The sequence below is a fragment of the Tachypleus tridentatus genome, chromosome 13, assembly GCF_004210375.1.
Source record: "Tachypleus tridentatus isolate NWPU-2018 chromosome 13, ASM421037v1, whole genome shotgun sequence".
Taxonomy (NCBI): domain Eukaryota; kingdom Metazoa; phylum Arthropoda; class Merostomata; order Xiphosura; family Limulidae; genus Tachypleus; species Tachypleus tridentatus.
Genome location: NC_134837.1, coordinates 170,725,605 through 170,740,843, shown reverse-complemented (window position 1 = coordinate 170,740,843; position 15,239 = coordinate 170,725,605). Strand labels below are relative to the sequence as shown.

General features: G+C 33.5%; 1 protein-coding gene across 6 annotated transcripts in view; it reads left to right on the top strand.

The window, feature by feature from the left end:
- The window catches only part of LOC143236006 (uncharacterized), a 96,530-nt gene that overhangs the window by 64,617 nt on the left and 16,674 nt on the right, over nucleotides 1-15,239 (top strand). For all 6 annotated transcript variants that reach the window (XM_076474191.1, XM_076474189.1, XM_076474190.1 and 3 more), the window contains one exon: nucleotides 4,742-4,807. In XM_076474191.1, coding sequence (XP_076330306.1) covers nucleotides 4,742-4,807 — 66 coding nt within the window. The remainder of the gene's footprint in view (nucleotides 1-4,741; nucleotides 4,808-15,239) is intronic.

Below are 15,239 nucleotides of genomic sequence, written 5' to 3'. Positions count from 1 at the left end.
ATAAACAAACGCAAAATTAAAGAAGCCTTACTTATACAACAACTTAAACCCAAAATAAACCAATATAAAGGAACGCCTTTATACCTATATTAATATAATAAAATAAATAAAATTATATATTCCAACATCTAATACCCCCCTCTACATTTCGACACACAGTTACACAACCCCTTTCAAACATGTGGTCAGCTTCCGGTCAGTTACCTCTTTCTTTGTGAACCTGACGATGACCGAAGAAGGTCGAAACGTTGTTCGCTCTTCTATGTAAAATATTTTCTCAACCCAAACGTGCCGTTTTTGCATATAAATTTCTCAACAAGTGGGTTTCTCGACATCACTGAAAACATGAAGCTCTCGTACGAAAACGTTTAACCACTTTCAGCGACCTTGCTCAACCAGAATAATATATTTTATTTTTAATATTATATAGGTCAAACAATTCTTAAAACAGTGCCAACCATTATTTATTCCTTAGACCTGGGGTGTTTTTTGTACAGAATTAAACGAATTTTTCAAGGTGAAGTTCGTCGAAATTTAAGAAAACTCACGTGAATTTATCATAAAACTTCAAACATTGGTTTGCTTATACTTTCACATAGCCGAGGATTTGTATAACACGACTGTAACCTCCATTCAAATTATACAAAACCTTTATGTTTGTTACACACATTTCGCTTTCTATCTTGGAACACATCGTTATTTTGTTTCTTTGATAACTGGTGCGGCATTACCTTGTAGTTAGCATTCTCAAAGGAGTTAAAAAACAAAAAAATTCCCTCAGCAACTTCGGGTGTTATAAGAGGGATTGTCAAACACTACTAGTTTATCTGAAAACGGTGGGTAATATTGTCTTCAGGAGTAAGTAGGCCTCGAGTAGCTTTGTATGACTTTAAACAACATTAACAAAAAAAAAAAACTTCCATGACTTGGAGAATGAACAATAATATTCCAGTAGTTCATTTCTCATATTCTGGCAATATAGGTTGGTGTTAGTTGACAAATGCACCAAAATATTGGGTAACACTTAGCACATAAACCTATGTTAACCAATATTGTGAGATACGTTGTCATTTATTATTCTGGTGATCATTCTTGAGATTTCGGGAATGTATAGAAAAGGCTGTTAATAATATTTTAATAATATGTCTGGAATACTTTGACACGATTAATTGCAAATGTTATCCAAAAAATTTTAAGTAGTGTTTTTTTTTTTAATTATCTATTTCATCAGAACATACTCTGAGATTTTTTTTCAACATTTATATGAATATTATTCATGTATTCGTCTTTTCTCGTAAGTTTCTCGATCAGATGCTACAAACCTCATGCCTTTAGAAAGGCCATTGCCCGTGGAGTCCGGATTGCATATTGTTTTTTAATTTGAAATCACTATCTGATTTGTGCTTAGTAAACTTTTCAATTCAACGAGTATGGTACGCGATAGCATGAATTCATTTTCAGCAAGTGACGACTGGCTTCGATTTCAACTTTAGTTTTTTTTTATTCTTGAGATATTTCACGCGAGCAATACTTAACTCTCATGTAATTTTTCAAGAAAACATTACCAATATTACGCTAAATACAGTCTATACGAGCTTTCATGACTTATTTAGGTCTAAAACATGCATGCTCAGTTCATTCAAAAGCATATGCTTATCACTTTGTGAACACGCATTCAGGCGTTTCTGCATAACAAGCTAAGTTTGTCTTTTTTATAACTACATTTACTTAATTTTCAATAATTTAGCTATGGTTCGTTTCATAGGCTGCTGTAAACATCTTTTAACTACTTTCATCCTTTGTTTTTATGAGTGTTTATCTCGACTCGTAAAACCGTGTCGTACATTGAACGATCATAACTGTTTAATGCTGTACACTACTATAATAAGTATCATTCCTTTACGTTTAGATTCATTGGATAAGATGACATACGTAATTTTTTTTTCAAGTAGACCAGGTTCTATCAGCGTAACTCACAAAGCCTTCAAGAAGGGGTAGCATAATTAAATGGCTTGCGTGAAAATGATAGAATATGAAAAATTAAGACGAAGGGCATGGAAACTACCGCAAATGTTTTACAGGTTGTGGCTAGTCTAGCAATAGTAATACTATGTAACAAAATTTTTACTTTTTATGGGCAGAAAGTGTTATTTCCCAATTGCCTATGCCTAAGGTTAATGGAAAAGACCTATTTTACTCTTCATACTTTGCTTTTGTGACCTGGGTAATGAAATTTTCAAATTTACCCATTTTACAGAACATTCCAGGTAGATTCAGTGCTGAGTAGCTGATAGAGAATTTTCTCGAAATTACAAGAATTTTCTAGAATATTGTAGAACTTACGAGGGGCCTGTCATGGCCTAGCGCTTTAAGGCGTGCGCTTCGTAATCTGAGGGTCGCGGGTTCGCGCCTGAGTCGCGCCAAACATGCTCGCCCTCCCAGCCGTGGGGACGTTATAATGTGACGGTCAATCCCACTTTTCGTTGGTAAAAGAGTAGCCCAAGAGTTGGTGATGACTAGCTGCCTTCCCTCTAGTCTTACACTGCTAAATTAGGGACGGCTAGCACAGATAGCTCTCGAGTAGCTTTGTGCGAAATTCCAAAGAAAAAAAAAAACACGAGAATTTTCAAGAACCTTTTAGAATTTTCTAGAACTTTCCATTATAATATATATTGATGGGCTCACCACTCACCATTTCAGTTTAGTTCTAGCTGCCTATCCAAGGAGGCTTTATCAAGTTTATCTGTTACCTTTGCCTTTGGGACAACAGGGACACCGCAGCGCATTACAACAGGAAGCACCGGTCACAACGGACCGAGTTCTCTGTGGGGAGGTACAATGTGTGAGCCACTGGTGGACCTCCACAAGGTGGTGTTCTCACCATTGCACGTAAAATTGGGTCTTATGAAACAATTTGTTGCAGCTTTTGATAAGGAATCTGCAGCCTTCAAGTACCTTCGAGACTTCTTCCCTAAGCTGTCTGAGGCACAGGTCAAAGTTGGTGTCTTTGTTGGACCACAAATAAAGAAGATCCTAGAGTGCACAGAATTAACTCAGTAGGAAGGAAAAAAGGCATGGGGTAGCTTTGTCGCAATGGTTTGGGGCTTCTTAGGCAATCACAAGGCCGAAAATTATGTGGAACTGGTTGAGTATCTGGTGAAGAACTACGGCAAAATGAGCTGCAGGATGTCCCTGAAAGTCCATATCCTTGACGCTCATTTTGATAAATTCAAGGAGAACGTAGGAGGATATTCAGAGGAGCAGGACGAACGCTTCCACTAAGATATACTGGACTTTGAACACCGCCACCAAGGAGCGTATAACGAAAACATGATTGCAGACTATATATGGGGGGCTGATACGTGAAAATGATTTACCTTACAGTCGCAAATCTCGAGAAACTATTCTCTTCTAAACATTTTTATATAACTTTAGTATAAATACATGTAAATCTTGATTCATATGTTGTTTTATTCATACTTTATGCAAACGCCAATGTGCAACTATGCCCGTTATACGTAGAAAATAGGTTAATTTCTAAATTTTATTATCCAGCTCACAAAAGCAAAGTTTGAAGAGAATAATGGTCATTTTCTGTACTTTTACAATTTAAGCAATTGAGAAATAACACTTGCTATCCAGGAAAAACAAATTGTGTTACACAGTGTAATTAAAGATACAACTATGAAGTGAAGCGATCGACCCGTCATGGCCAGGTGGTTAAGGCGTTCGACTCGTAATCTGAGGGTTGCGGGTTCGAATCCCCGTCGCACCAAACATGCTCGCCCTTTCTGTCGTGGGGGCATTATAATATGACGGTCAATCCCATTATTCGTTGGTGAAAGAGTAGCCCAAGAGTTGGCGGTTGGTGGTGATGACTAGTTGCCTTCCATCTAGTCTTACGCTGCTAAATTAGGGACAGCTAGCGCAGATAGCCCTCGTGCAGCTTTGTGCGAAATTAAGAAAAAAGAAATACACTCGTTGTAAAAACTTGTGAAAATGTCATATATTCCATAGATATGTACAGTGATTATTGTTATAGAGAATGTGTGAAGTTTTCTAATTATTTTATGTCGTAGTATCGTTAAGTCAAACTGTTTTTCCTGTTTCTTGCATGGCACGATCTGAATCAAATCGGTTACTGCAAAAACTGTGCTTATCATACATTTCATGAAAATTTTATCTTGCTGTTTTAGAAGTGTGTTGTAATTTACTTTGAAATTACTGTATGAAAAAACCAAGGAAAAATTTCATCCGATTCATCAGTCTGTCAGTTTCTGCACATGTTAATTACCATATTGATTTTGCTAAATGGTTTATAACGGACAAAACTGAATTAATTTTTATTTTGTTTCATCATGTAAAACATCCTAATTTAAAAGAAGATACTCGTTTTACTGATTTTTACGGTGATTTTATTTGCACATTATTGAAAATAGTGTCTTAAATACGTTGTAATTTCTTGGCTTATGATAGTTTTCAATATTATGATATCTAGCAGACCCAAATCTTACCTGTAGTCAGCATTGTTTAAACTTTCATTTGTTTATTTTTTTGCTTATTGGAATTTGTCGAAGAGTTGTGAACAATAATTCGATGTCATGTTCGGTGCCATTGTTATTTTTTCATGTGCAATGATATTTAATTCTCACAACCAGTTTGCCTGAATGTTTGGTGTCTGAATGTAGAACATATTTTATAATAAAACCAGCACGGAATTATAGGATGTGTTATGTTTCAGTGGCTTCAGCCTTAGTTCCAGTGGAAGAAAACATATTTTCAAGCCAGTGTCTGTTCAAGCTATGTGGTAAGTTATTTATATGTTACATTAAACGTAACGAGCTTATAATTTCCATGTTCTTCTTTTCAGATGTTGTTTTTAACATGATCTTTAGTGGTGCAATCTTTAACTATTTGTTACTTTTGCTGCAAATCGCTTAGCGAGAAAATGATGTACTTTTGCTTCTTTTATATGTTAATAAGACTTTTTTATTAAGTGGGTTGGGCAGTCGTAAGTCTGCCAGTGAATCTGAGGGTCCAAGGTTCGAGTCCTATTGTCACAAAGTCGCTCTCTGCACTATGAGGCCGTAGCAGCGTTATAAGAGTTACATTGAAATCCCACTGTTCTATTGGAGTAGCTTAACAGTTGGTGTTGGGTGCTGTTGACTAGCTGCCTTCTCTCTTTTCTGTCAGGAACGACTAACACAGATAGCCCTTATGTAGCTTTACGTGAATGTCTTAAGCAAACAACATTTAGCTGAGCAGGTGCGTGAAGTTAATTTGAGTTTTTTTCATAGTTTACAAGGCAATCTTAGCTTGACTTACTGTTGTCAGTGGTGAAAGCTGATTAACCCATAGGTACCACCGTATTGTTTTATGTGGAAAGTCACGGATACAAATCCTGGGTTATGTGTATGTCTCTCTCTCTCTCTCTATATATATATATATATATATATAACTTCTGTTGTCATTGAAAACCCTATAGTACAGGGTGTTCGGAAAGTCACTGGGCACTTATATATTTATTAACAGACATGTTTTAATATAGAATACAGGCGGTAAATATGAATGACAATTATAAACAATGTTGAAAGTGACCCCCACTGGCATCAATACAGGCCTGGATCCTTCTTATTTTATTTCTAAACACCGTTATCAGTTGCTGGCTTGAAATAGATTGAATAAAATATGATTACAAAACTGCACAGTGACTTTCTGAACACCCTATATAATCATCTATATAGATTTAATGTATGTTTACACCTCGCTTATGTTGTCGAGGTTTCCTCACTGCTTTGAAAGTGTTTTTTTTGTTTTTTTTCAAAATGTAGGGGATCACTGAGAACTTGTTAGTGTGGTGAATTTCAGGATTTTTAGATGAATATTTAAGGATTTTTCCAAAATATATTAAGGGAAATTTGTGAAAACATTTTATCTAACATGACGACTGACGTTGGTATAGTAGCATAAATGTATTTGAGAATAAAACGGTTATTAACAATAACCACGATCGTTCAAATATACTTACTGAATCAAAATCGTAAAACTTCGTTGGGTGATAAGATCAGATTGGTCTTCATGTTTTTGTAGATGTAGATTCTGATGATGACATCTTAACCTTATAATTGGTGGAATTTTGCAATTTTATTATTAAAATCTAGCCCATTACCCGTAACGCCAGTGCATTAGATCAGCGTGTGACATATTCTTGACGTCATATCTGCATTTTAAGAATAGAAAAATAAAGTTTTTTGTAACGGGAAACGGAGGCGAAACAGGAAAATTGTGACCTCTGTTGCAAGTGTACAAGCAGACAAGATAAAAATTTCGCGAAGTTGGGGGTTGCATATCGCGTATTAAAATGTTTTTCCAGTATCATATAAGCAAGAGTTCCATTATTATAAAAATACTTCCGTCATACGATCTAACTGACTTCCTGCTCTATCCACGTTTATGAAACCACCAGTTTTTACCAGGTCAACAGATCGACATTCAAAGATAATCCGGAACAGAATACTTTTTTGTTTTCTTTCTAATTTAAAGAAATTACAAAGTTTGGAGGTTTCTGGGAACAATTTAAAATATTACGATTTTTAAGGCCCTCATATATACTGTCGCTGTTTGAAAACAGTTAAAATATATGGAACTTTTCTTTGATTCAGTTTTCAACAATATTTGATAAACATAACTTTGATTCAATTTATGATGCAGCAGTCAAAAAACGTGGCAAAACAAAATGCTAAAATTTACCTAAACAGAACTATTGCTTAATATTTGATAATCCCCCAGTGGGCACGGCGGTACGTCTGCGGAGTTACAACGCTAGAAATCTGGTTGCGATACCTGTGTTGGGCAGAGCACAGATAGCTAATGTGTAGCTTTGTGTTCAATTACAAACAAGACAAAGGTGTGATAAAATTTCTTTAAAGAAACCTTACGAATTCAGGAAATCAATTTTTTCTGTATACACTGCCACCCGAAACATGTATTTGAACAACGTTCAGTGATTGTTTTTAAATCGAGTTTGTTGAATTCCCTATAAGGTTCTCAGTGCTGCTACTTCCCGCTGTAAGAGGACAGGCAATCCCTTAATGTTCTTATTCAGCTCGTGACTTCTTGTCGTCATCAGGCAAGGCCGTTCGTTACTAGTTGTTCATATACTTGACCCACACATACGGGTTAATATGTGTTTGCACGAGAAACTCCCGCGTCAGCCAGTCTGCACAATTACACTTTGTGCGCTCGTAGCTTTCAATGTGATAAAAAATAGAAGGCAGAAAAAAGTAAGATGAAACATGTTTCACCTTATTTTGTGACATCATCTTGCAGAGGTGCGAATGCGGACAACAAATATAAAACGCATGCATCTTGTAGCTACGTTTCAGAAACGACAAAAAATAAAAACAAATTTTACTTTCGTAGTTAACCTCATATGAGTTTGGTAGCTAATTTTTCATTAAACTACTCTTTTGTTCACTATTGTAAATAATAAAAAGAAAGTCATTTTAAAATGACGTCTCATAGTTTTTTTCCCCTCCCCAGTGGCACAGCGGTATGTCTGTAGACTTACAACGTTATAAACTGGGTTTCGATGCCCGTGGTGGGCAGAGCACATATTATTTATTGTATAGCTTTGTGCTTAACTATAAACAAACAAATTTGTTTTTTTTTCACATGATAGTTGACGTAGTATACGTACTATTAGATGAACACCCCACTAAAAAACACTTAATAATAAATGTTTATGCGTTATTAACGTGCCACATCAATCCGTTTTTCCAAAACACGAAATTCAATGCTACCTAGCAGTATTGTGTCACACTCTAGTCAGAATAGAAAAAGTACTTACAACTCTATAATAATTTATTACTAAACGAAAGTATATCATTTTTTTTAATATTAAAAGGAATTTTTTCCCACTGCTGTTGTTACTTTAAGATTTAAACTTTAAATAAAAATATCAGCACTGAGGGAGAGAATAGCAGTGTATTTAAGATATTTCATCTGTCTTGAAATATCATGTTTTGTTGGTAAATAATAAATAATCTTTTTTTTTTTAAAAAAAAAGATGTCGCATTTTTATCTGCTTTTAATGTTTAATTTGTTAACATTTCATAATGTTGCCTGCCTATTAAATAAAAAAAAAGAAAAGTGTATCACCATTTGTCGCCAATCACCTCTTATTTCCATAATGGAATGATAGAGTAGTACTTCTCTGTTACCAATACATTGGACGTCTAGAAATGAGTCATCGCTTGGTGGCGCTATTTCAGTTTTTTTGTGTTTTTTTAGGAGGTAGGTGAAAGCTGTAATTTAGTTTCTTTAATTTCTACAGAAATTATTGTCGCCATAGCTCAACGGTTTATGACGCTAAAACTTGGGTTTCGATACCAGCTTCGGACTTAAAATCGAACAGATAAACAATTTAGTGTAGAAAATTGGGTTAGTCTTTCTTTTGTGTTTTGAAGTGTTATATGGTTATAGTGGCTTTGATTTGTTCTAACGAATATTGATTATACACCATCCTTTATGGACAATAACGATTTTTTCCTTAGTTTTTCTCAGAACTGTGCATCATAATTTGTTAACAACTCAGTTTTATTAAACTGCTGATGTTTATATTAAGCAAATTTTCATTTTTTTTTTTTTTGATAGCGTTAACTATAGGCTGTCGTCATATACAAGGGAATGTCCGATTTTTTGTATTTGTCGTTTACGGTAGAATGCGAGATTTTTGAGTGAATTATAGCATTAGGAAAAAAAAAAAATCTTTCTGTTCCTAAAGTGTGTATCTGTCTCATTTGAAGCTAGTTATTTGTTAAAGCGAGGAAGACACAAGTCAAATGTAACCTTACAACAATATAGATTATTTTGCAATACAAGTTTACATCTGGCGCGTAATTTTAATCGCTTTCAAATTAAAGTTGACCAGACTTTAAATTTTCACACCATTACTCGTAATTAATTATTTGCTTCTTTTAAATTATTACCACAACTATAAATACAGGTAATTATTTAATAGCCTGCATTTTGCTTTTGTTTCGTGCTGGTATAAACTGTATAAAACGCTGGCAATAGGGTTAAGTTCAAAATCTCTTTCACAAGTTCAATAACATTGCACAGTAAATTTTCCGACAGTATAAATTCAAAATGCTTAAACAATACTAAGGCCATTCTTCTTGCAAGCGGTGATGTAGAAGCTTAAGAGCTTACAGATCCAATGAATAATAATATCTTAATGACGCATGCGCATAACACTTCATTCAAGTACGGTGTGAAAAGACCATCAGAACAGGAGCCTCACAGGCATGTGCCGTAGCTGACATTTCACTACCATATTAGGCTTGTCTTTCTAGCACACTGAACAGTCTGCCACTGTCTAAATACATAAGCCCACTAACCACTTAAATAATACGAAATATATGAGATATTCCAACCAACAAAATCACAAAAACATGCTCCTCACCTACCGTGGTTATCATGACCACTGAGTGGTCTTTTCGGGTCAGGGTGCTCGGAAGGAGTTTACGGATATATTTGTTCATTGAAACACATACACAGTTTATTTCTGTAGTAGATAATTTCAGAAGGCACATCTTCTGATATTAATCTCAGTATAATTAATCGCTTAATAACAAGCTTACTACACAAAATCCAAATATATTTATTCCCCTCTGACCCCAAAGTTTCATGGATTCTTTTAAGGAAAATCGAGGGTTTGATTCCCCTCAGTGGACTCAGCATATAGCCCAATGTAGCTTTGCTATAATAAAACACACACACAAGGAAAATCTCGCAGAAGTCTCGATTTCAAATTAAAATATTCAAGAAGATAAAATCATTAATTAATTTAAAGCCGTTTTTATCTAAACTAATAATGTTCATTGGATAATGTGCTGCTAAATTCTTTGTGAACTATGCTTTATTGTTTTAATAGGTTTATTCTTCCATTTCTTCTAATATATAGATTAATTAATGCTGATGGTATATTGAATACCGTTAACTTGTATAGAGGAATGGAAGTACTTCTTTAGATGTTAACAGAAAAATAAGCTACAAGCGTTTGTTTGTATGATTTGACTTCTAGGAACTAGAAGTGTTTGTATGACTTGGCTATAACTGGAAGCATTTTGACTTCACGACTAAGAACTGGAAGGTTTTTTTTGTATGATTTGACCACTAAGAACTGGAAGTGTTTGTATGAATTGACTAAGAACTGGAAGGGTTTTTTTTTTTTTTGTATGATTTGACCACTAAGAACTGCAAGGGTTTGTTTCTATGACTTGACCACTGAGAACTGGAAGTGTTTGTTTGAATGATTTCAACGCTAAGAACTGGAAGGGTTTGTTTGTATGACTTAGCCACTAAGAATTAGAAAGGTTTGTTTATTTGAATTGACCACTAAGAATTGTTAGCATTTGTACTTATGACCTGCCAACTAAGAACTGGAAGCGTTTATTTGTTTGACTTTACAAGTAGCAATTGATAACGCTTCTTTATGTGCAGATATAATATCTTGACAGCAGTTAGACTAGAGGTACTTTTATGTAACCCATAGCAACTAAGAGAACTAGAAGCGATTATCTATCTACACGATAACAGCTTAGCAGCGATCAAAACTGTATACGTTTGTGTGTGTACTGTAATTCGAGAAGCATGTAACCATATAAGTAAAGTTTGACAGCCATTAAAACTAACTGTAGTAATATCTGACTGGTATAGATAAAGCCTGTCTGAATATATATATAATCCTGCCTGAACCAGTATAATTGTATTTAAGTTTGATGTGGGTGTTAGTTAATACATATTCAAAATAAGCTATGAAGTGTTCAAACTTCACTGTCACGGGTACACATGTATACTCCTCTACAGTGAGTAATAAAACGTTATACACGAAAGGTTTTAGTAATTTTAAGTTTTTGATAAGTGATGCCCTTTTTGATATATTTAAATATACCTGGCACTAAGAGGGTTGTTTATTTATAAACTTGATAATAGCTTGACAGCGATCAAAACTATGTATGTATGTATGTGCTTGTTTCTTTTCATATTGCGAACAATATTTTTAGTAACAGCAATGAGCAACAATTGTTATATTTTGTGAATTTTTGTGTCCATTAGCCATGAATGTGAAATATATATATATATATATATTACACACACACACACACACACACACACACACAAGTGGCTATTAAGATGTTCGTTTTGAAGGTTGACGGTTTGGTAAACGAAATGTTCAGATCCAATTGTTTATTACCTAACTGACCCTGCGTAGCCTGGTGGTTAGGGCGTTTGACTCCCAGTCTGAGGGTCGCGAGTTCGAATATTTTACTCCCCCAAACATACTCGACCATTCAGTTGTGAGCACGTTACAATGTGACAATTACTCGCACTGTTCGTTGGTAACAAAGTAATACAAGATTTTTCGGTGGGTGGTGATAACTATCTGCCTTTCCTCTAATCTTTCATCGCTAACTTAGGGACGGCTAATCAGATAACATTCGTATTTCCTTACGCGAAATTTAAAAACAAACAAACAGGCAAAGTAATACTACCTGAATATTATTGTAGTATTCGTGTGTGAACTTTAGGCGTTGGCGAATCTCTAAAACAAATATTAAGTTCACACTAAGATATTATGTGGCGTCATCTGTTAACGAGAACTTAAACCTAACTTAAATACTTTATTAAATTTAAAATGATATAATCAACACGTAAAGTCATACAAGTGCCATCTTAGAAGTGGATGGGATTGGTATATTTTATTTCGAAATTGAGAAAACTTTGTAAAAAGGCTAGTTGAACCTCGTGAATTTTATGTTTCCCCTTTTGAACATAAATATTTAATTTTGTTGTTTCTCTCCTATATCCCAGTTTTTCTCTTTCAAGTTCTGTTATCCATTTCTTAGGCATTTTTAAAAATTATTTGAAAGCTAACTAATAGATTTTGTGATACATAATTACATGCACACAAACATTATTAGGAACATTTTCTGTGTGATGTGATCTAAAACAGGCTACCTTGATTAATATACTGTTACCCTAATCCTGAGTGGCAGTACTTCATGTAGCTGTAGTTTAATTTTACTGCAGTCTTATTTTCTCTGTAAAAATAGTAAAACAAAAAGCATTAGTGTATCAAAAATTACTAAATTTCCACTTTAAAACATTATATCCTGAATATAGCATAGCTAAGATTATGATATACCATTTACTGGCACAAATGTAATGAACTATTGTATTTGCTGGTGTATAAAACAATACTTTTTATCTTAAAACAGTCCTTGATTTTATCCCTAGTCTTATACACAGATTCAAAGATAGAATTCTAGTAAGAACTCTCTGGTTAATAACATTTAACCAAAACTAAATTGTTCCTTTTGTTTGCTTTTTTGAGTAAGTCCATTGACATTGTGCCACCCACTGCAGTAACAGTGCAGTAACATTTGTAATTGTATAATTTGTCTCAGTTCTTCATAACTAAACATTATTTATCTCACCTGCTAGTTACAATTGATTATGACAGTTTTTATTTGGAATGTACAAATCTCATTTGTCATACTAAAATATTGAGAATATTGTATCAAAAGCGTTTGTTTCTGTTAGATACATTAATTTTATGAACAGATCTTTGTTGTAGCTCACTCTAACTTAAGATTTAATACTTGGACATGTAAGAACACTGTCAGTAAGCTACTCTATACTGAATTATAGTACATGACATTTTAATTGACAGCTTTGGGAAAAATAATTCTACAAATAATGTTCATAAGCCTATGAATTGTGATTTTTATTTGTCACTTTAATTTTTTTATATTTCTATAATTATTAGGGTTCATTTCTTCATTTAATGTATATGTTTTCTGTATTAATTCCGACATTGTTTGTCCAACTTTTAGGCATTACCCCTCTTATAGTTCTAAATAAGTAATCTCTATGTCTCAGAATTTCACATTATAGTACTAGTGTTTATTATATAGTTTCTACTCTGAGTAAGTAATTACATGTCACAAGATTTCATTGCTGATGTACACCATATAGTTTTTCTCTGATTAAGTAACCTACATATAACAGGATTTCATTGCTGATGCCCATTCTGTGGTTTCTACACCGTATTAACTTTCTGTGAGTAGGTACAGTAGATGTTAATAACATAAGAGATAAATTAAAGCACATAATCTGTGAAATCTAAACTTATAATGATATTTTCCTTGGGGTTTATCACAAATGTTTGGTAACATTTACTTGGAATGTCATAACACCCTCAAACAATTGCTCTGTGGTATTTTATTTGTTAACAGTTTCATAATTTAGCCACAAAATATTATCAATAGTATTATAGATTTTGTGAATTACCTGAACAGGCAGTATCCAACAATACATTTCACAGTGTAAGTATACAAAACAACAAGTTGGCTCCCCTTCCTAGATTTATTAAAAGTCACACAACTATTACACTACAGAAATTTAAAGATAAATACTTTTGATTTATGTCAAACCACCTTAGAAAATGGGGATCATAAGACTGCTTTGCCTCAAAAATATAATAGAGAAGGTGCTAAAAAAAGGATGACAAAGATTTTCCATCAATATAAAAGTAAAACATTTTTTAAAAAGCTCAAAACACACACACACACACACACACATAAACATTACAGCCTATGTGAATGTAAACCTCAAAACACTACAAAACAAAACAAAAAATGGAAGTTTGGGAGAATGAAAAACATTAAACTCTTTAATAGTGATTTTATTTCATTAACTAGATCTCTCTTGTCAGAGAAATTATTGCATAATTAGGGGAACATCACTGAAATTATAAGACATGAACCATATACAATTAAAATAAAGAAAAACATTTGCTTTGTAAAATTTGTAAGTAACTGATAACATACTCATCAAGAAAAGTATGAAGAGCACAGATATATTTGTGACAAGAGGAACAAAGTTTGTATTTTTGCTACTGCCACAACATGCAGTCAAAATATATGGTGAGGTGAAGTAGTAATTTGTGATTGTAAAAAAACCTGGAAAAAAAAATTAATTATTCATGCAAACTACTAGTTATGAGAATTTCCAGAAGCTACTAATTTTTCTACAAGGATCTTATGCTTTTTATGTTCTTTATAAAAAGTCTAGTTATTCTAGTGACTCACCTGCTTGCACAGATGAAGGACAAGATGTGCTTCTCCTAACCTTATATAGAGTGTCATTCATCATGGTAGCATTCATTTGATGTGAGTTATCTGTGTTTCATGTTATTCCATGTTTCTGAATTTGTAATATTTTGTGCTAGGATAGAAAAAGATCCCAGGGATACATGCAGTAAGGAGCTTGTGGAGACTATGAAAATGCTATTTGCAAATTGTATGACAGACAGAAATATTTTTATATTTCATACAAACATCTTGCATTCTGACTTAACAAAGTCTGAGACAGATTAAGTTTGGCACTTCACAGATTTATTGTTTGTGTAAAGTCTTTAGTAACACATCTGATATTTTGTGTATGATAGACTTGTAGTCATAACTGAAAACATGCTCATATATTTATGTTATTTCAAAAGCACTTTAACTGTGCAATCAAAAAATTATGTAACTATTTTAGAAATTTCATAGTATGAGATTGACAAAAAATTGTTTAACTTTTTTAAGGAGTTTGGTGATACCAAGAAGCAGTAGAATTTCATTGTATAATCTAGGGATACAAAAGTTTTTACTAAGTTGACTGGATGATGTTATGATATTACTATGTGGCTGCTTTTGACTTTATAAATAGATATAGAAGTTTTTAAATGGGTTAGTAAATTGGGTGGTATTCTTAAATAGTGACGTTTTAGTTTATTGTATAGAAATACAACTTTTTTTTTATTGTATTGAACAATATTGTTAAAGTGGTAGCATTTCTATTTGTTATGTACATACTTAAGTTAATTCTTAGTTAAAAAGTGTTATGCTTTTTTCTCAGGCAACTATTCATTTATTCATACTTTTTAATCATCTGTGAAATGTTTCAGCAATAGTCGTGATCAGATAATGTAATATCTGATATATTAGATTCACGTTTATTGGTCAACATTGCTAGAAAAATTAAAACAACCTGTAGCTTCAATTCAAGTAGTGCTTGATCTAGTTTACTGGAGAAATATCTCAAAAATGTATGCAAGCTTGTAGATTTCGTAGTTTCTTAAAAGTTCAAAGTAAAAATATCTCGAGCATCAGCAGATTTATAGTTGA